We start from the raw sequence: 23,420 nt of genomic DNA on the forward strand, positions 1-23,420 counted from the left end.
AAGGACTGTTTAGCTCAAAAGTTAGCAACGAAAGTGCAGAATGCCAAACAGGCATTTGCGGAAATCCGTTGTTTATAATGCCCAATCGCTAGGTGTCTTCGTGTAATATTAAAGTTTGACCGTTTTAAACACATTTTTTGCAATAAAACATTTTTGGAATTTTTTGTGATGCGGCGGCGGTTTAGCATTTAAGCGACGACTTGTCGTATTAAGCCGATTCGCCGTTGACGCGGCCGTTAGCGTGTCACGCACCGTCGTCGCGCCAATTGTTTATTCTAACCCAGGATCAACCGGCGTCGGCATGCCTACAGGCGCGATCGGAATTGCCGACCTGTTTCGAGTCGCGTCCTTACGAACCTATGCGAAACACACGTCTTTCATCTTCATCACAACATCGTCGTTCGTGGACATAAAGCTTTTTCTGACCGGTTTAATGCGATTCTCCGTAACTGAGTGTGGTGACTCCCTTATTCTACATCACTAAACTTGTTGTTCAGGATTATCATGATTACAATATTAACAATGTTCTGTTTTCCTACCAATTAAGGGTTAATGCTTAATTGAACAAGGCGTTGTTGCCTGAAGCGTTTGCAATAATAAATATACAGCAATATTTCAGCAATAAGTTAAAAATGGTAGTAAAAGTTAAGTGTGGTGACTCCCTTAGTCTACATCACTAAACTTGTTGTTCAGGATTATCATGATTACAATATTAACAATGTTCTGTTTTCCTACCAATTAAGGGTTAATGCTTAATTGAACAAGGCGTTGTTGTCTGAAGCGTTTGCAATAATAAATATACAGCAATATTTCAGCAATAACTTAAAAATGGTAGTAAAAGTTGTGTGTACGCAAATTTAAACGTAAAGCAGTTGAAAAAGTTTGCTTTTTAATAAATGCACATAAGCACGCTTATAATTTTATTTTTAGTTGTAAATGTTGCTCAGCTCAATACCCAACAATTCCATTTTTTTGCAACGTGCCTAAATACCAAGTACCGCGGTCTCTGTTTCCTAAACAAATCAATTCGTCAATGTCAACAATAATTTATTTATTTGATTATAGACGACCAGTTTTCGGTGGTATATCTACATCGTACAGTGTCAAAATTTATATTGTTTGTTTTAGATTCAGTTCACTTTTTTAGCACTAATTCACTCTTTCGTAACGAGTTATCGGGCTTGTTTTTGAAGACAGATAGATAGATAGAGTCAGCAGAAACAACATCTTCCGGAAACATGTTCCAATCATGCACAACTCTGTTGCTGAAAAATTTGTGTGCTGCATGTGTTTTGGAAGAAGCACGAACTACTTTGAGATGGTGACACCACGTGATGGTTTGAAGTTTTTTTTTATTTATATATTTTATCTTAGAGAGTACAAAACAACTTATACTAAAACATAATAGAATAATTTCTATTACGTTTTAGTATATATTTTATGTATACTAAAACATAAATATGTATGTATTTATTACATTTTAATAAATTACATTCTTTTAAAGATGTTTTTGTAGGTCTGGTAGATTGTACTGGCTCACCAGAATTTTATAAGTCACCACAAAGGCGTCTTTTCTCCAGAGTAGTGACGCGAAATACTCACAGTCTCTCCTCTTAGAATTTGCGAAGACAAACGGTGGTATTTTAGTTGCCTTTCTCTGAACGCTTTCAAGAAGGTTTATGCCCTTTTAGAAATAAGGGCTTCAAAGTTGATATCCATATTCCAGCAGTAGCCGTACATTCATCTTATAAATTTTGAGGAAAACGTTCATCATTTGTCATTGTTCGAAACGATTTGTGAATGACATACGTAATGCTATAAATAAAAACCTGTACTTGCCTAGCCTAGTTGTAAGCATTTTTAACATATATGAGCTTAAACGTTTTACTAAATGAGTTTGTAAGCTTCAAACTAAAAAGCGTTTAAGTGAAAAGCGCTTTAATAAGCACGCTTACTTAAAAAGTACAACGTTTTAACGTTTAAAATTAATTAGCAGCATTTTCCATCTTTATTTGTATATACAATAAAGCGGACTTTAAAATTAGAGATGAAACGGATATCCGGTATCCGGCCAGATAGTAAAAATAGGCTGACGATAGAACAATATCCGGCCGGATACCAGATATTTAAGACTGAGAAAAATTGATTATCAAATAAATTGAATTATTGATAAAAAAAATTGATAGTAATAGGATAAACAGCAACTACAGGATCGTTGACAATCTGTTTACTACTTGTAACTGAAAGAACTATGAAGATAAATAACGTTATCTGTAAATTTAGTACTCAAATTCCAATAAAGGCAAATCATAGTGGATGAAAATCAGTTTCAGTTTTTCTGTGTTAAATGGTAAAGATTGGTTTTATTTATTTTCATAAACGAGACCAGCTAATGACAGTTTTTCACTATAAACTCTTACACCTTTTGTTAAATTTTAAGTACTAAGTACTTGTTATTGCCAAACGACCAAATGAAAGAATTGCGATCACGATCGATTTGAACTATCTTCAAATACAATGTGTACCTGTAATAATGAAACGTGTAAGTAGATTCAAATATTTGTTTTTGGAAAATTTTATATTACGTATTAGCATCGTAAGCAAATTAATGAAATCAAATTGACACTAAATAGTAATTATTTAGTTCGTATTCGGCGTATCAAGTGCTAGGCCATAGTTCCCCAAAGTGGTCCCTACCAGTGGACGCTGAGTCCTAGGGCGGTAGAGGTCTCGGAAGTACTACCGCATTTGAAAAAATAACCTGAATTATCTATATAAACTTCATTACATTTTTCCTTCCGATTTTTCATGTTATGTTAATATAAAAAAATACAAGTTTTCAATAATTTTTTGTGGCGTTGAGCGTTAAATTTTTTTATCTTTCCTAAGTGGGCAGTGAGCCAAAAAGTTTACAACCTATGTGCTAAGCTTATACATATAAAAACCGAAAATTTTAATATAAAACCGCGCAAAATGTGTATATGCCAAATTTGCAATTATTTTCATTGTTCACATTTTTCTGTTATGTATTTGTTTGTATTATCGAATAAATTAATCTTTTTTATAAAAACCAAGTGATTACAATAAATCACGTCTTCGTCAATGTGAAAGTGCAATCATTCACTAATCAATCAATCACGGCGATGCGCGCCGTAAATCGGTCGCGACATGTTTACGGCAGTGGATCAAATATCCAGCGGCCGGATATCCGGCTATCCGGCCTAGACGCCCGCCGTATATCCAGTATCCGGTATCGAGACAAATGACTATACGTTTCATCTTTAAAATATCCTCATCCGGGGCTCAGGTGCAACGCTGCATAATGCAACCTTGAGCTGTGAAGATCGCCTACGCCTTTTAAATTATATTCATGAGAGTTAGTCATCCTTTTCTACGAACATTTATTTGAATTCAATATACAAGGTCCAGAGCATTTCAAACTTGATGCTTAAGGTTTAAATTCAACTCTATACCTTGTGATAAGAACGGTCTAAAGTACAAAGTGTCAAGTTTATCAGACGTTACAAAGGGAAGGTTTTAAATTATTTGCGTACGTCCTTGTTTATATATTTGGAGAAAATTTTGAAAAAACTATTTTTGTAAATTACCAAGTCACCTGTACATTATAGGCACCTGTACACTACAAAATAGACCATGGTAAAGAACACAGATCACATAAATACTTTTTTCCATGGTAAAGAATCACCTAAAGCAATGGTACCTGATTAAGTGATTACTATTTACGATTTTTTTCTTTAGAGCATTAAGTACCATGAAATATTTATACCCTTTGTTCTTGTTATTTTATTTATCTTCTTTTGTTTCTAGACATTTCTTACTATTAGAACAAAAATAGGTTTATCTCTAAAGCCATCTGAATCGACCCAGATTCATGATACGGCTCCTTACTCCTAACATAAGTGACATAGAGAATGTTCAACTTTCCATCTCGGCTATATTACGGAACATCCTTTATTAAAGTCCTGTATAGCTAGATATTCAGGTTTCAGGGAAGTCGATAGCTTAACGCATGCGCTGTTCACGCTTTAATATACAACAAAATTGTATCATTAAGGTGGTGGATTGTGAACTCTAGCAAAACAGAGATAAGGTTTTTGACTAGTTCGAATAAAGTTGGTAAATAGATCTTTTAAGATAGATACTAGGAGTAGAATTTGCTATAACGCCGAAAGATTAAATACATAAACATGAATATTTACCGTTGCATATCTTTTTTGTAAGAGTTGTATGCTAAAAGTATAAAGTTTGAGACTCAGAATGTTTATTTTTGAATCTACAACCTTGATGATAAGGGTGAAAAGAGTGTGCTAAATGTTTATTATAGCAGTATTCACAATTTATACTATTGACATCGTCACAACTGGCATCATAAGAAGCCCTCGGTTTAGATATTGCAATAATCATTTACGATAATCACTTGATTGGTCATCTCTTCATGACCTCCCAATTAATTATAGATAATTTTTATGATACCAAATGACGAGACGAACAAGGCGTGCGCCTGGTTTCAATCAATCTGCCTGTCTAAAGCCGTTGCAGGAGCGCTCAGAGTTCCGAACACTGCCACTGCGCCTGTCACCCTGTCTCACATACCTGCAATTTCATCAGCACCCTTACCCTTCAAAACGGAATGCTGTAATGCTCATATTACTGCTTGGCGACATAAATAGGTAAGGTGGCAATATTTCCCTAGCCGAAATCTTCCACAAGAAGCTCTGCTGCTACTAAAAATGTATGTAAATTAGATGTTGAATTATTTAGGACAACCAACAAGTCCCACACTTCGTACTTAGATTTATTTATTTAGGACAACTTACAAAACATACACAAACAAGTGGTCAAAAAAATGGATATTGTGACTCAAGTTATTGTGTTGTTTTATTTACAAGTTGCCACAGCATACGTTGGTACATAGGAGTATTAAAAATAAAAGTAATTGACTACTTAGTAATTAACTATTTAATGTTACATTTACCTATTTATTGGTTACATTTGAGATTATACAATACAAAAGGACGAGCGCTGAAGTGTTGCCTCGGTTAAAGCGACCACATGAAAAAGTCAGTTTATAATTGGAGACTATGTCTAAAATGACATGTAAAACAAGCGTAATTCGTACTCTTGGTATGATAAAATTACGTGTGTACGTCAAAATGCTTTTATCACATCATCAGCTTATACGCATCCACTGCTGGACATAGGTAAGCGTTGACATTCTACTAGTTAAGTCTACGTCTCGGCTCCATAGCACATAACTGGTAGAACGCACTTATATACCACATGAAAGTCATAAATATATACAAACTACATGAAACAAATTACGTACACATAAAATTGTATAACACTTCCACCACTTAATATTTTTTCCAGTGTTTGATTCAACATTTTGACTATTACGCGGAATGAACCAAAGCCATTTAAGGTAGTATATATTCTTAAGCATCAAAAAGGTATCGACTAATTTCGTTAGAAGAAACCTTTTCTCTTGAAAAGTTTTTGCAGATGTAGCCTTATTTACACTAAGGGTGAAGATATAATTTGAATCTTGCAATTGCGATTAGCACGCGAAAACAAAAGTTCTTTTTGTATTATGTATAGGTAATGTAAGTGTATATAGACAACTCCCACAGCTGGAAATTACGAAATACGCGAGTTACATACCTATTTTATATACTATGTCGACAGTAAATGCGCCTAGTGTATTATAATTGGTACATATTACTACTTTAATGCCAGGCGCCTGGCGCGACTCCAGCTTGCGAATATATGGTTTTAGTATCCGGAAAATTAGTCTGGAAACATGGCCTCGAATAGCTACAACGTTAACTAATCTTGTACCGTGTCTTGTTTACCGCGATGTGATGTAAGGTTTCAGATTAAAATATGTATGTGTCTAACTATAATAGTATAAGCAACAAAATTATAGAACATTTCCTAGTTCAAAATTTCTCGTGTGACTGACTCTATTTGGAAAAGTACATTCTAAAGTACTAAATTATCGCGTACTACAGAGATGGTACACATCTAAGGAAACTTGTTGGAGAAAAGCCCTTTAAAAAAAAAGGAGACACGTGTCCTATAGCGTTGTAAAAGCTTTTGTGTTTTAACAACGCATTGTCTAAAATTACCGCAGGTCCTGTATTCTGCTCACTTGATGCACTGCACATTCGATGTGTTTTGTTTATTTTTTTTTTTTTTGGGAAATGAACCTTGTTCAATGCACATACCTATATATTTAAATCACATAATATAGGATAAATTATATCAGCAACCTAAGTACATACTTTAGTACCTTCGTGCAAACGCCATCGTACTTAAATATCAAAAAATAATTTTACTTTCAGAACACAACTCCAGCGACATAATAAAACTGTATAACAATAACTACGTTCCTTAATTTCCTGTACGTACAACTAATTGTACAGTAAGAGCAAACAAATTGCAGACCACCTAACTCGACATAAAACAATCAGCTCTTGAGGAAAAGATAAAACACCTGGTGAATGCCTTATAAGTGTAGAAAGGCGTAATAAGAAAAGAAAACTAAAAGTTGCGACCGTTTATAAACAAGAAAACAAAGATGTTTGAGTGCATCGATCGTAGGTGCACGCGACCTACTTGCAGGTCAAACCGATAATGCACCTCCACCCACGTAATGGTAACCAAGCGATTCAGTTTGAAACGTGGACTTTATTGGTATGTATTAGGGCTTTCAGTCTCTGCATCTCCGCGTCCCGACAAAAAATAAAGACTCAGTCTCAAAAACCGCGGGAAAATCGACACTTTCGAGATTATTTCTGAGTTTAAGCAGTCAAAACATGATATTTAAATCAAGTTTTATGTTAACTCAAATTATAAAATTATAAAATAAATAAAATGCGTTAGTTTTTCCTTTTTCATTTTTTTTCAGTGAGTAAGAAACAAGAAGTTTACTAGCATTCTTCAATTTCCACAGATTATAATAAGCTTCAATCTACAATGTTTGCCATGTTTGTGTAACCAGAATAAGAAATACCGTTGCTTTCATCAAAAGGTCACTGGTTGGTTTAGTAGATTTTTAACACTGTTTAGTTGTCTCAAAAGTCTTGTTATTTCCAAGGCGAGAATGAAAACATCTGTCCCGATCCCGAGTTTCGAAAATGGCAAAAAATCTTCCAGACCCCCGAAATTGTCGGGACCGAAATTGCCAGGATGAAAGACTTAGTATATATGCTTAGATAACCATAATATCACTAATATGGCACTTCTCCTGATCATTACTATAGAAATCTTCGGAAAAGAGTTTGAAGTTTTGAGGTAGGGTAACGCCAAAGATTGGATTTACGGCAAAAGCGACACATAGGTTGGATAGCAATGACCCTGCAAACTATATAATATATTATTATACACAGAGACGCACCTGTCCGCCTAATGGATTTATTCCTTAGTGGATTATCGAGCGAATTCTTAATGGAGAACAAACCACACGACAATTTGTATCTTGAGAAAATCACCCTTTTCCCCCAAACCGTAATAGTCTAATTGCGTTTCGTAGTCACCCTAACTCTCACCCCACAGACAACAGAGTGCCGGCACCCCCTTTCGCCCGCTTGGTTTCATTCAAGATAACGTGAGCAAGGAGTAAGGAGGTGCACTGGGAACATAATTCATGACGTTTACGCAAATTGAATCCCTATAAATTATGGAGCCAATGAAAATATGCCTTCTAATTCCCTACACAAATGATTACTTAAAATAGTAGATATATAAGAACTGGAAAATCACTTACCTAAGCTGTATTTTGCAATAATTTTTCTGTAGACAGAATTTTTAAGCAAAAATTCAACTATGTCATGTTGTCAGAAGATGGAATCTAACACCCCCTTCCTCGTACGTACGTAATAATTTTTATTATCTTTGGTCTTGATCATATTCTTTGCTCTTAATTTTATCATTAAAAAGAATTTCCTTTGTCAGTTTCATACTTAGAACATGTTTCATTTCAAGCGAAAAAAATACTGTACGACATGTGTACGACGTATGAGTATATAAGATCATTGTGTACAACACACATAACAGAAGAGATGAAAGAAAGCTCGGACTGAATAATACAGGGCCAAGAAAAGGCAAAGTATTTTGGGTTTATTTATACAGGGTAGGAGGTCGAACATAACCATTCTTTATGTAAGTGCCTGTAGATTTGTTCGATTTTTTGACGATCGACACGTGTATGAATAAAATAAGTAAATGTGTAGGTAAGCAACACACGATTGACATCGTATTTTTTGTCGATCAAGACATGTGGTCAGACAAATCTACCAACTGACGACCAACAGCGCATTTTTTGCCAATCGACAGTGTGTAATTTAAATTAGGTTTAGGCGCGACTACAAATTTATTTGATTTTTACCGTGATGTTTACCGATCGCTAACAGGCGACAGTAACGATCGATAAAATCGAGCAAACCTGGTCGACAGCGGCTCTTTTTGAGCAAAATATCGAGCGACAATAACGATCGCAAAAATCTAGCAATCTGGAAGCACTATTAGTAACACAGCATGCTAGAAGAGCATCGGATTTAAACGGCAAAATAGTCCACAACTATTTATTTTAATAAATGCATGTGGTAGTCATTCAATTATCTATTTATAAACATTCAAATACTACAGTCTATTCTATTCAACCACAAATTACACCCAAACTCACGAGAGAAATAAATATTGGCCCTATAAACATTTCTCCTGGCCCGGGAATCGAACCCGGGACCTCAGCGTGGTAAGCATTCGGTCACTGAGGCAGTAGATTTTAATGTGCAATGCAGTAAGGAAAATATGTATGCAAAATCTATAAACTTGAAAGCATATAATGAAAAACATTAACTCTTTTTGCCGTCCGCTAGGAAGGTAAAAAATAAAAAAGAAGTAATATATACATACGTTTATAATAATTTATTTCCTCTACATTACCATCACAAAACAGGAAAGACAAGCATTTTTTATATAATAATATACCTTAGATTAAGCGAAAAATCCGCTGCTAGGTGAATATGCATTAGTCCGTATTGTTCGCATCGCATTGTAGTACTCTTGGTATTCTCATTGACATTTTGACGATGCTGTAGGGATAGCACGACAGGGCGTGACTTACGCGTGAGCGACATTAAGCGCGAAATACTCCTATTCTCGCGTACAGAATAATATCTCCCGCTTCTATGTCGCTTTCGCGTAAGTCGCAATAGGTCGTTCTAGCCCTACTCGTGACATAATCAGCAGTTTCTAAGATCTATAAAACGAACTTTGGCTTCAACTAAGCAAAGATAAGCTTATTAAGTTCTTCGTATTTACAAAACGAACAAAAAAGTTCAAGTAAAAGTTCCATTTCTTAAATGTCCGCCTTAGATAACAATTTTGTAATTATGAAGAAATGAGACGTCATCGTGGCGAGCATCGGCTCGCGCTAATGAGATTTCACCTTTAAGTAGATTATAAATGTTATAAATGGCTTCTATGTAGTGTGAACAATATTTTAGAAAGAATTAAAATTACTTTAAGATTTAGAGGTGAACCTCACTTGGGATAACATCATTTCGATATAAGCTCGGCCCGAAACCGTGCCTTAGAATCCCAAGGAGAATACCTGTCCAGCTAACATAAACCTTGAGTTTAAGAGTCAAATGCAGTGTACGGCAAACAAACATATATCAAATTCAGTATTTTGTTTCTACGCACTATTGTTTTTCTTAAAAATAATATATCTCTTTACATATTGTCCCTTTTTTAAACTAAGCACATTAACATAAAGTCTGTTCACTGCACAACCAAACCCGGTTTTTTGTTCCTGTCTATGCTTTAGGCACACTAACTTATACCCGTTCACATTAGGCTTATTCCAATCTGCTAAGTTTGTTACTCTCCACACTTAATTATAGATTAGTTGGCACTATAATTAGGTGCGGAGACTTGCCAATTAGTACAGTAAAATTATTAAAATTTGTGGGGATTTATAGCTTCGGGAATTTTCTAGAAGACTGAGAAAAAGTTTCCAATCGCCTTTTTTCCAGTTTGTTAATTTAAAAAGGCTTCATCTATCAGTAATATTTGGAGTGCACGAAAGGAGCCTTCCTTTTTTGTACGTCTGGCGCACCCTAGGCAACAATCGGTAAGTATCTTATGCCGATGTGTATGCCATCGATACGATAAGACGTTAAAAAATCTACAGGGTTATTTGTAAAAGACTATAAACAACAGCTTTTGTTCCATAACTTTCTACAAAACATTATAAATACCAACATCAGCCTATCGCAGTCCACTGCTAGACATAGGCCTATCCCAATGCGCGCCATTTCGCCCGGTCCTCATCTGCTGCCAGTAGCCCTTCGCAAATCGTCACTCCATCTGGACATAGGGCGTCCTACACTACGTTTGCCGAGCCATGGTCTCTACTCAAGAACTCGCTTCCCCCATCGGTTATCGTTTCTGCGACAGATATGGCCAGCCCACTGCCAATTCAGCCTGGTTATTCTATCAGTATTATTCTATAGTAGTATTATTATGAATATACCAAAAATAAACTTTTAAGTTATTTTTGTACTCTCTGAGACTTTTCAGGTCTGTATTGGGTAGTAAGGTAGTAAATTGAAACGGGCAAGCGTCCACGATGACCCCCAATCCCGCTCCTGCGTTTTTGCATCGGACTGGTATTTACGCTAGGGCTTTCTTTTGTTACTGCACAGAGTTGTCACTGTTTAGGGATCTACTTAATTTTTTTTAACGAAAGTAAATCTGAAGAATTAATAAAAATCATGAAACAAAAGTTGTTATTTATGATGTTAGGAATACAGTTCTGTGAGGTTGTATTTTACAAATAACCTTGTATACACATGAATAGTAGCACATTCTACTTTTTTTAGTCCAAATTTTATTTCAGTCAAATAATATCGAAAACAATAGAAACAGCCACACACGCCTCAAAAATGTCATATGCACCTCTTTGTGTTGTAACCAGCAGTATCAATGGTCGAATAATTAGTTAACTCAGGAATGGTAATGTGACACTAGTATTGAATTTTGACATTTTGAATTTATATAAGGAACGTTTTTTGTACTATATAATTCAACACCACCATCTGTTGATAGATACCATTTGCGGGGAATGTCTCCATTGAGTTGATACGAAAAGACTAGAACACGGGATAGGTTGTTTGATTAGGATAAAACCCGCGTGCGGATGTTATAGAATCGACTGTGTTCACAAATCGACAATTATTGAGTAATAAAAATATACCGTTAAATGAATTTGGACGTTATTCCAGTCTCCCAGGAAGTTGTATCTCAAATGTGCTTAAAGCATTACCGAAGCGGTAGTCACGGTGGCTTGGCCGGGTGGCGGCGTATGATTACTAGCTAATATCGGTGTCTGTTCGGATATATGTTCGGGTTCTGCACGTTCGGGTTCGACTGCTGGACAGGGTAACCTTGTGTGATGCTGCCGGGTTTTGACTGTAAATAAAAAAAAAATGGACTTTGAAACTGCCTCTGTGGCAGAACGGTTACCATGCTGGACTGCCACGTAGAGGTCCCAAGTTCGAGTCCCGGGCCGGAAATATTTGTATGGCCTATATTTATTTCTCTCGTATTCAAAGCATAAAACGTTATTGACAAATTTTGTTCGTAGAATATTTAGTCTGTAGGTGTTATCTTACAAAACAAAAAAAAATGAAAATCTAATTTCCATTATTAATTAATAATAAATGTAATGTAATAAAAAATTCATATTGCTAAAATAAAGTAATTGTAAAACATATGTAGCGTAAATTTAAAATAAAAAGAAAGTTTTGCCACCTCCTGAATAATCACTCTATAAGATACGAGCTTGAGAAAGTAAGGCATCGATATAGCAATTTGTTTGTTTTCCATTGACAAGCTAAATTTATCAAAGCTGCTCTAATTTCTACTGACAATAAACAAATCAACTAGATGGCGCTTATTTCACCACTTATTTACCCATATTAGCAAGCGGTAACTCATAAATTATTTTGGAACTAACAATGACGTCATATATTGATAAGCATATTTTTGTAAAATTATTAATTAGCTCATGGTCAATATTTACATCATGTTACAAAGAAAAAGAAACTGACTACTTGTATTTTATATTCAAAAGGAATTAATTGATACCACGACAATTTAAATAATATAAACTACCTCCAGGCTATCGAACAGCGCCACCTAGACATACAACGGGATTTTAACCTTTTTCAGAATTACGATCTGCAGTTTGAACATTAGCAGTCCTCTTGATTTATTGCTGTTGAAAAGTAATAATTATTGCTAATCAATGAGAACATAAGCAGAAATAGACACGAAATAAGGGTCATCCATGTCTGGCAACTCATCAGGCAATTGGGCCTTATATCACTTTTAAATATCAACTCTCGTTTGCACTGAAATCACAAATTAGAAAGTTGAAATAGTACAGCGCTAACAACTGACCTTTGTGTACGTCTCGGTATATTCCAAAAATATTCTGTATTTATTGTAATAAAGATAATATCTCTAGCTATGGGGGGGGCTATTCCAATCGGTGGTGTAGGAAAGATAGCAAAACATCTAATTACAAAACAAACGGAATCACATTTCATCGGTAATTAAATATTAAATATGTAATTTTTCAATTTTCGTCCATTATATCAAAGCTCAAGTGAAACTAGTCGATTTGAATTGAAACAATTGACGACTTCCGTCAATTGTTTCCAATACGGGCTGACCAATCGGAGCGCAGTTGTCACCGTAATGATATGGCAGAATAGTTTTGAAACAAATTAAATGACATTTCGTCTCTATTTCTGGTTATATACTCGATGTTGCTAATAAATGATTACGTTATACTAATTTTCAAAGAACCTATTACGGTTTTTTTCGGCAGCGGTATCGCCGATCATCAAAGGCGTTGCACTACTGTAGGGAAGATATAATACCGTGGTTAGGTTCTTAATGTACCTGTATATTGGGGTGCTGCGTGTGTATGGCGATGTGTCGAGAGACAGGCGGCTGCGCGTACACCACTCCGCTACTCACCGATGGATGGTGAGGCTCGCTTAACCCGATCAGCACTTGTGGCTACAATGAAAATTAACATTATTTTTTAACCGGCTTCAAAAAAGCAGGAGGTTCGCAATTCGACTGTTTTTTTTTTGTATGTATGTTACGCGATAACTCCCGGCATTTCTGAACCGACTTTCATTATTCTTTTTTTGTTGGAAAGAGCACCTCAGTAGTGGCAAATAGATGTGATTCCATGAACTTTTGAGGTCAGTTTTTTTTATACAAAATTTATTATCAGTCTTCATATTCCCACAACAGAATAGTCTTATTTTTTTTTTTTTATTAAATGTAAGAGCGCATTTGACCTCCATCTCACCTAATTGAAAGTGACGATGAGGTCGATGGAGCATATGCATACGTAAATAATGCCTAAACACTCTCGCCTTGAAAATGCCCAAAAACGACTATGAATATTGGCATATCGACTGTGAACTGGCAACCGGTACTATCTCAATTTTGACAACTTTACACGATGTAGAAAAAAATTGTTTGCGTCATTTATATAGCATCTGGTTTATTAAATAAAAATACTGCTATTATATAAATGCTACATAAATGACGCAATAAATTTTTTTCTTCATAGTGTAAACTTGTCAAAATTTAGATAGTACCGATTGCCAGTACACAGTCGATATGTCTCTGAATTCATCAGCCTCACATGGTCGTCGTGTTATTTATAATAACAAAGAACAAATATGCCGTACAACTACACAATTACCTTCTATGCTTAGCGTTAAGAGAAATTTGGTGACTACGGCACAACTTAATACATGAGATGATAAGAAGAGCAAAGCTCTATGGTCGATAAAGAATTCTCAACGTAGCGATACAAGAATTACAAAGTGGTACAGTACTAGTAGATTTTTTAATGATTGGAACCTTTATTATGTGAATAATTAAAGATTCAGGCAAACTTCAGCTGGTGATCATACAACATAAGAAGAAAAAAATTATTTGTGATTTAAAAAAAATTGGTTTCCGCGCACATTTTGTAAATGGAATAAAAAATCATTAAATAATTTTGCTAAAACTGTTACCATGAGTGTGATCACCAGCTCAAGGTTGGCTCCACCTTTTTATTTCACCTTATGTAATAACCATTATAAAATAGCCATTATAACAATTATCGAAACTTAGTATATTTTAATTTATAGTTGAAAATCAGAGTGGATTCTATTTCTAGTGGACTTGTACCTGAGGTTCTTTCTTCGACTCCTGATGCTGTTGTCCATCCCTATTCTTCAGCATGTCCAAATACAGCTGCGGCTGTGGCGCCGGAGCATACATCAGGTTATGATGAGGAGTGTGAGGGGTGTGCGGGGTGTGCGCGTGGTGAGCGTACAGCAGTGGTGGAGGACGTTCTCCCACTACGCCCACTACTCCACTAGTGGGCATGGCGTAATATGCCGGTGATGACACCGATGATGCGCCTACACTTGATCCGTATTGCGACGGTTCTGCGAAAAAGTTATAATTTTTATTTATGTAGTTAATTACTTATATTTAATTCAAATTAAAAAGAAATAAGTTTGTTAATGTTTGTTTGTAATAGTATAGATGAGGTGATGACTACCTTACATTAGTTAAAGCGAGCGTTAAAGTAAAACATAGGCCCGGACGTCATGAAGCCAGTTCTACACTGGCTCCAGTAAATTATATATCATAATTACTTATAAACGTTGATCTTTTATGTTTTTAATCTTAACTTGTCATGTTATTTATGCACCGCTTACTAATTATCCAGCGAAGAGTCCAGCTCTCCGGTTGACTGATAAAGAATATCAATAAAGTTTAAATTTTTTTTTTTTAACGCACACACTCAACATAGCCCCGCACTAGGGAAGCCCTGTGTCGCGGGTACCATGGACACACACATAGACAACCACAAATTACACCCGAACTCACGAGAGAAATAATTGTAGGCCATACAAATATTTATCCCGGCCCGGGAATCGAACCTGGAACCTCTTCGTGGCCACGGAGGCAGTTTATTTATTATAAATAAATAAAGTATTGTATTTTCTTTATGGCAAAACGACAAAATCCAATTCCATAAGTCACGCGTACTACTGCTCGTCTCTTCATGGAGCCGCAACCATGGCGAAACCAGCTTTGTGAAGTCCGTGCCTTCATAGTGTTGAAGATATATAGGAACTTTGTTACTAACCGCATAGAATACTCGCTAAAGCTCATTATCAAAGCAGAGCGGAGACGAGCTTTGCTTCAGCAACCGATCTGAAAAACTTTTTACTACCCTGCTTTGATAAATATTAGACCAACAGCTTAGAACTAAAAAAACTAAATAGATGGAAAGGAAAGTACACTACCAGGTATACTACGAGACATTTCATGCAGTTTATATTAAAGATGAAGGAGGATGAAAATACATCACAAGTTACGAATCACAGCACGTTACGGAAAGGATGTAATACAGAGTGAACTTTTACTGTTTCCACCATATATCTTTCAAAACTATGAAAATTGAGTCCTAATGACAAAAGAGTTTAGTACTATAATTAATTAATTATAATTCATTTAGTTTTCACACGTCTTTCCTGGACCACTTATTCATTCGGACGTATCAGACGTCTGTGATGTGTCACCGACGTTTTGGTCGTATAGATGTAATCATGCTGTAGGGTCGCCTTATATTGCCGTAGCCAGACGACGTGAAAATGCATTAAAACGAGCAATGCAATATAACCTCAACGTGCTGCAATATAAGGTTACATTTCTTTAAACAAAGAATAAAATGAAAGAGTGAATGAATGAATAATGAATGCGCCCCGCGCACAGGTGATGGGCGCAGCGGCAGTGCCCCTCTGGTCTTTGCGATTTAAAGCTCTGAGCGGCACTGGAACTGTTGTGGTCAGGCGCACGACTTGTTCGTCCCATCACTTGGTATCATAAAAAAAACATGTTTTCTACAAAATAAAGCATAAATTTCTTTCATAGAAAAATAACGAGAGTGTTTTATTTACTAGAGAATATGACTATTCTATAAAGTTGCATTTTGTAAAGTAAGCGCGGCGCGCACAGCTTCTTTTTCTTTATTTGTTTAAAGAAATGTAACCTAATCGTGTACAAAATAGTTTGTTACATTACTCGTTTTACGTCCCTGCAGCAATTTAAGGGGACCCAAACGCGCTATTATAACCAAATTCATAAAAATAACTATGCAACTGAAATGTAGATTAACACAGGTCTGTTCGCGGCATACGAATATAAAATTCACTCAGTATAAAAGAGCAACAGAACCAAAAACAAATGAAGAAATGAGAAGCATGACCGGCCTATTGGTAAACTCACTGTTCCATAGCACGGCGCGGGCCATCGGGCCGCGACCCATTCGCCCGTCTTCTACCTCTGCAAAAGATTGTTCATCATACACAATTCGCTAATTTTGCACATTAATAAAAAATTATAATTACAATGGAAGTCTTCTTTTATGTTATTTATAATATACAGGCAAGTACTTAACCACAATCTCGGCTAATGTTAATCGAGGATGTCAACCACATAGTGAAATTAAAACAATATAATATAATCGACAGAAGTCATTCTGTAGGTCATTTGTTTTTTAAGTTATTCCTTTAAAAACTTCTTTAAGGGTAATTTACTGAGTCTTCTATTTCTCTATGTTCTCTTATCAGAAAAGCTTGCAAGAATACTTAGTACTTAAAATGACAATCATAGGAAAAGAGGTCTCAATAGTAACTTCAAAAGGATTGTTTACAATATTAAGAAAAACCCACTTTCTTTAAACATAACCACACATAAGAGGGATACATACATAGTGTAATTTTAAATATTCATTCAATAAATTTGACATGCACACCTAGTATTAGAAATACAATTTCAAATATAGGCAGCATCCTTTACATAAATGGAAGAGAAAATCTTGTCCTCGTATTTCATATGTTGTTGTTTTCTAATGTTCTTTCCAAAACAAAATTCTGACCACTGAAGATCATACAGCATCGCACAATATATAAAGTAATTTACTAGAAGTAAATTAAATATTATTAGTGGTATACTCACTGTGATCAGAATAGACAGGCTTATGATTCATTGGTTGGTGTATACGATGAGCGTATAGCGCGTATGTCGGGGAAGGACTGCGTGGACGCTTCACGCCTCCTTGGATTGGTCCACGGACTATTGTTTGCTGAAGTAGAAGAAATAAATGAATGCGAAAGGCAATTACATCTATGTCCCGCCTCTTGACAGTGTTAAATTAAAAATCAGCTGAACATGAATTATCAAATTCTATACACATTGACCTAGTCGCTAAAACATCGAGATGAAACTTGCAAGTCAACGAAGGTTCACAATCCTTTGAAAACGTGTGAAATCCGCATTGTGCCAGTTTGGCGAACTGCCCCTCGGTCAACTTAGGCCCTGGCACTCTACCACAGGTCTCTTGTGTCAAATAATTGGGATTCCATTTGAATCGTAGGATGACATAGAATGAATATACATTTAAAAAACAAAAGCACTGAGAACCACTCTAGATTTAGAAATCTCCTCTGGCTTCTTGGAAGACAATCAACCTTATCTCTAAAAAATAAGTACTGCATTGTAATAAAATCGTTCCGGAATTACGGGATACAACTGAGGTCAACAGCCAGCAAAACAAATTTACTTTTCCTCCAAAGAACCCAAAATGACATTCTCTGGGTATTCTTTGCTGCTCTCTAGTACGCTCGCAACTCCGAAATACACAACCATTTGGACATACCAACAGTTATCGAAGAAGCTCAATGCTGTTCAGTTTACTACAGGTATCGACTAGATGCTCATACTAACCCACTGCCTTACATACTGATGCAGATGCAAACTCAGGAGACCCAAAAGGGCCGATGGGCCCCGACCCGAAGGGCCTGCTGTGTAATTAAGGGGAGACAAGGCAATTGCGTTAACCTTTTTTTTAAAGAACTTCAGAAATTTAAATGTAGTAAATCAGGTTCTAAAAGAATATAGAATCTGACTTTTCACAGGTAAATACAAATTTGTTAAGTAACAGTAGTATTATATAATTTTACATAATCCTTATAATAAAAGATGAAAAGCTATTATAGGATATTAGGTAGGCTGCTAATTTTTACGGGAGTTCATTGGTAAAATAAACAAAATATTATTTAATAAAAAAAAAAAGTAACTTTTTGAAAAATGAAACATTTTATGATACAAAATCTTTATTGGCCCGATTCTTTTAAATAGTATTTATTGACTGCAATGTGGGATCCAGTTACGAAAATATTCCAGTGGTTGCTAGCAACTAGAGTATAATAATTTAAATATCTGTCAAGCATGGCAAGTATTAGGGGTTTACATTAGAGGTTTGTCAGCGAGGCATGTACCATGGAAGAAAACTGTCCCATCGCGTGCGAAACAGCATACTGCGCTCCAAAACACAACCCATTGACGTTGGTCATAAACTCGCGAGCTTAAAATGGAACTGGGCCGGACACGTCTGCCGTATGTCAAACGAGCTGTAGACAAAGGCCACCATGGAGTGGATCCCACCAAATACAAGACGAAGCCGTGGAAGAAACAGAACGAGATGGCGTGACGAATTGGACGCGTATACGAGATCATGGCCTGTAGCGGCGTTAAATCGCAATCAGTGGAAAAAGGGAAGAGACGACTTTGCCCTGCAGTGGGACAATAATGGCTGAAGAATGAAAATGAAATAAAAATGGTAAGTATGAAAACTTCACTTCATTGAGTGTACTTAGCTACTATAATTTTGTTTAACTTCAAGTTCTTGACAAAAACGTCTGAAGACTCTAAACTCACTCGTACAATTATTAATACAAAGATCGAACACAAAAAAACTCGATCCTGCATCTGTGCCAAACCAGGGTCACTCACTAGAATTGTTTTACAAAACAGCATCAACTGTAAGCATATATTTATTTTAAAGAATATACCTTGTTAAGCATATGACTAGTGAGAGGTGGAGGCCGCGAAGTTGATGAGGCGGAGGGAGCGGGAGGAGGCTCGCCGGAAGCTCCGCCAACGCCCATGCCCATCTGCATCATGGGCATTTGCATGCTACTCATAGCCATCTTCATGCCTTGCATCTCACTGAGAATTAACACAAGAAAATATAATTGAAGTTTGCCATCAAAGGTTGCCTTGTTAGTAGAAACAATTACTTTCTTAAAATTCCGAAATACAGTGAATTGAAATAATTTTCTTCATATTGTCAGAGCAAAAAATGTTACTCACTTTGCATCTTTTTGTTGCTGTCTCTTCCTTATTTCATCTTCATTGAGGACTTTCTTGAGCTGCATGAACAGCTGCTGTTTTTCCTTCTCCAGCTGTTTTAGCTTCTGTTCCAACTGTTCAATCTGTTCTTTTGTTTCCTCTAGTAAAAAAAACATATTTGATATTGTATTTGCTAAGTTCATGCATAATTTACAAATATTCAGCCATGACCTATAAAGGGCCCGACACGTTGGTTTGTGTGGAAAAACAAATATATGTGTATAACTCAATATTTACTAATAAGTATAAATGTTGACAACTTTGGCCTTTAAAAATGGTGGTGCAAAATTACAAGTATTGACCTTTTCAATCCCGCACTATACGAAGGATTTTCTTGGCTCAATTTTTTTTTATCTTGTCAGGTTAGGGAATATGCTGGCCCAATAGTAACCGTTCTGTGCACATTAAGACGCAATATTGGCTAAGAAGGTAAGTTCTTTCATCTGCTTCAAGACAAAATCATCTGTCTTAACAAGAAGTTGGACAATGTTTTAAACCAACACGTGTTCTAGACATACAATGTCCCTAACATTTTAGTTAAAAATTCTACTAAATTTATTTTATTATACTAAATTTACTCACAGTATTTAAGATTAACACATAATTCTCCACAATGCTTCATGTTTGGGCAACTAAGGTCAACAGATGTAGATCTACTTGACAGAATTGATGTAATTGACAACAGCACATTTTTCCCACAAGCTATATGTATTGTTGAGAAAAAAAAATAGTACAATTGAGTTTTGAAAGGGCTGCCCAGGAAGTTGTCATTTGTATGATGTACTTCCTAAATAAAAATGGGTAATGTTTGATGAATTAATTTGTCAAGATTTTTTTAGTTTTATGGTTTTGGGTGCATGCTATTAAAGATTTTTTACTCATTACTCGCAAGTTATTGTTAAATATTTTTTAAATATAAATATCTCTCATATCTACTTTTTGATAAACAGTATTTCCTAATAAAAATTATTAGATAATTAAATTACATATTGCACATAATAGTTGAAAACAAAAAATTCAAATAAGTTTAGCTTCAGTTTTTCTCATTACTAGTTGTGACATCAGACTGTTGACAGGCGCTTAAGGATTTTTGAAATGAGTTGGTTTAAATTATTTGTATAAAAAAAAAACACAAAAAAATTATATGTATAAAAAAATTTCAAAATAGATGTGTTATATTATATGTTTGATGTAGATTCTATTTCAGAAATAAAAATTGTATGTGAAAAAAGTTGCTAATGCCAATTGTGCTGGTTAACATAGCCCGTATTCAGGTTTTCATCTGAGTAATCAATTGCGATCTTGTACATCTTGGTCAAAAAGATGGAAGAATATCATTCCATTTTTACTTTGGAGCTGAATCTCGATTCTACGCCTTTTACACTATTCATTTTTAGTAATTAACTTTCAGTTATGGGTAAAATAGCCTTGAGCTTAACTAACCTGTGAATAAAACAAAAAAAAGGTTAAGATGTAAATATAGTAATAAAAACCCAATACAAACCAAGTGTCATAACATCCTGTCTTTCTCTGGCTTCACGTTCCTCACGTAGTCTTTCCTCTGCAACTTCTGCTTCATATTCTATAAGAGTAAATAGTAGAACATGTAACTATTGTACTTACAAATTTTAAGTCATAATGCAGCATTGCTACTATTGTACTCTATCAATACATAAACTGCAATTATGAAACCTAGTATACGAATTTTGAAATCAAAGGGTGTATTCCGTGCGGCTCAGAAAAATTCCACCCAGAAATTAGAAAAATATATTCAACCATTAGAAGTGATAGACGTTTTAAGTTTCAGGCAAAAGACAATCAATACTCTACTTCTAACCTTCTTTTTTTCTCTGCCTTTCTCGTATTATGTACCGCTTAAGAGCACTCCACATCTTCTGGTCATCATTTTCTTCTGCAGTGGTCGATGTAACCACAGGCATTTTGGATTCTAACTCGCTGACCGCAATCTTTGCTGATTGAAATTAACCCTTTGTGAAAGTATAAAAACGGTTTATAAAACAGAGATTTCTCAAAAATCACGATGTAATACGCAAATTACGCGTTTTGTATAGCAATATCAACAAACTATAAAACACAAGACGTTTAGCACAACTACTGTGAACTACGCTAATATAATATCTATCACATATCTATTATTTTGTGATTTGACAAACGTGATATCAAAGATTTTTATAAATAATTTTGGCTTGGATACAAGTCTTTTGAGCCATGTCTTCGTTTAATTATGTTTCTGTAAATATGGCCGCCACAAAGGGGATAGGCAATTTGAGGCGGCGCACTATGGGAACCCTCTTAAGAGAGCCATCTCATAAATGCTTTTTACAAAAGCATGCGGGGATGCATGTATTATACCTTAAATTGTAGCTGAATAGTTACTCTATTATTATAAATAAGATTCAAATCTCTAACCATTCGTATGGCACAGTTGAAATCATTTGAAGATAAGGAATAAAACAAATACAAAAACAACTTTGTAACTTTTATTTCTTCGATATGATTTTCTAGTATGAAATCAATAGAAATCATATAAGTTTTACCCCATTTTAGAAAGCTTGGAATGTGTACTTTACTTTCAGATATAAAAAATGTGTAATTTAGCACAACATTATTTAAACAAAAATATATAAACATCATATGTAATATTTTCTTTTTCTAATCTTTGACTTTGAGATATGACAGTTGCCGAAGCTTGCCGAAGTTCTATTTTTTATGTTATTTTGTAAAAAATATGATATACTTAGATGGCAAACAAAAATGTCTTGTGGTTTCAGTGCGGAACATGTTTTAATTTCATGAAATATGCAGTACACTTTTTATTAATTTTAATTTCGTACATTAAGAGTTTCTATTTTTCGGAATTTTCTGCCCGTACCGTCAAAAAACGCATATGACACTATTGTTAGATTATATTTTATATTTTGCGGTATTTTTATCACATATTTCTCACAGAATTTGATTCCAATTGACAAACAGTACCATTAAAAACCGCATAACCGCATTATGATAAATTAGTTTTTATCAAGTAATTTTGCACTCGTCTTCTGTCATTATTTAGTGACTTTTTCATTAAACATTAGTTCTTCATTAGTTTTTGTTATTAGCAAAAGTTTGTTACGCAGTAACTTTCCGCAATGAGTGAATTCTCGTGCACCAGACGCGACTTAAGTCTCGTGTTGATTGAAAGTGATTCGAATTATGTTGTTTCTATTACACATTATATACGAAGCAATTTCACAGAATCTTCAGATGAAAACATAGCAAAAATTATAGCAAATATTCAAAAATCCTTCATAAACCAGTTTCGTCAACGCTTTTCTAAAGCGGGTCGAAAGAAAGATCTGTTTTTAAGTAAAAACAGCAATTGGTTGGATGGCATATTCACGGTGAAACTAGAAGAACCTACATGCCAACCTGAACCTTCTACATCAGAAGAAAAAAGAGGAAGACCTTCTAAAACGTACGAAGATAGTTCAGTGAGCACAAAAAAACGTAAAAACAAGGAATTGCTTGATTCATGTGGACTTGATTTCATATTGAACTCGTACATACAGGGCTTAAGGTCTCGTGGCGAAGTAGAAGAAGCCTTAATTGTTGAAGTTTTACGAACATTGCCGTCAGAAAAAAAAAAGTTAAATACGCAATAGTCTTCTTAATGAACCAGCACATATAACCGCGTATTCAAAAGACGAAGCACTCAGCATTTTTATAAAATTAAATCTGAACAAGGCACAGTATGACAATATGAGAAATTGTTTAATTACAAAAAATTGCTTATTGTTTCCTTCTTACAAGTCGATTCGTCAAGCTAAGCGAATGTGCTATCCACCAGAATCTAGCGTTGAAATTACTAACATAAAAGCACAAATAAAACTACAAGATCTTTTAGATCACCCTCCAGCCAGACTTCTAAAAATTAATGATGTTTATAAAGTGGGTTCAACCCACTTAATGCTATATTCCAAATGGGGCTGTGATGGATCAAGTGGACAAAGCGAATACAAACAACCCCTGTCTGAAGA

The 23,420-nt window shown here is 35.2% G+C and overlaps 1 protein-coding gene across 2 annotated transcripts; it reads right to left on the reverse strand.

The window, feature by feature from the left end:
• Positions 1 to 8,926: 8,926 nt before the first annotated feature.
• Positions 8,927 to 21,337, reverse strand: LOC113236480 (stress response protein NST1). Of its 2 annotated transcripts, XM_026472568.1 has the most exons (10): positions 21,218 to 21,337; positions 20,885 to 20,962; positions 19,342 to 19,480; positions 19,041 to 19,197; positions 17,146 to 17,272; positions 16,414 to 16,470; positions 14,299 to 14,561; positions 13,000 to 13,119; positions 11,475 to 11,499; positions 8,927 to 9,637 (listed from the first exon to the last, which is right to left on the reverse strand). In XM_026472568.1, the coding sequence occupies exons 1-10, from the start codon at positions 21,318 to 21,320 to the stop codon at positions 9,555 to 9,557; spliced, it is 1,152 nt and encodes a 383-aa protein (XP_026328353.1). In that variant the 5' UTR covers positions 21,321 to 21,337; the 3' UTR covers positions 8,927 to 9,554. The 2 variants fall into 2 exon arrangements, with proteins under 2 accessions (XP_026328353.1, XP_026328354.1); XM_026472569.1 differs by lacking the exon at positions 8,927 to 9,637 and having other exon boundaries at positions 10,382 to 11,499.
• Positions 21,338 to 23,420: the final 2,083 nt, after the last annotated feature.

This window comes from Hyposmocoma kahamanoa, unplaced genomic scaffold (genome assembly GCF_003589595.1).
Source record: "Hyposmocoma kahamanoa isolate Upper Pololo Valley unplaced genomic scaffold, ASM358959v1 92, whole genome shotgun sequence".
Lineage (NCBI taxonomy): Eukaryota > Metazoa > Arthropoda > Insecta > Lepidoptera > Cosmopterigidae > Hyposmocoma > Hyposmocoma kahamanoa.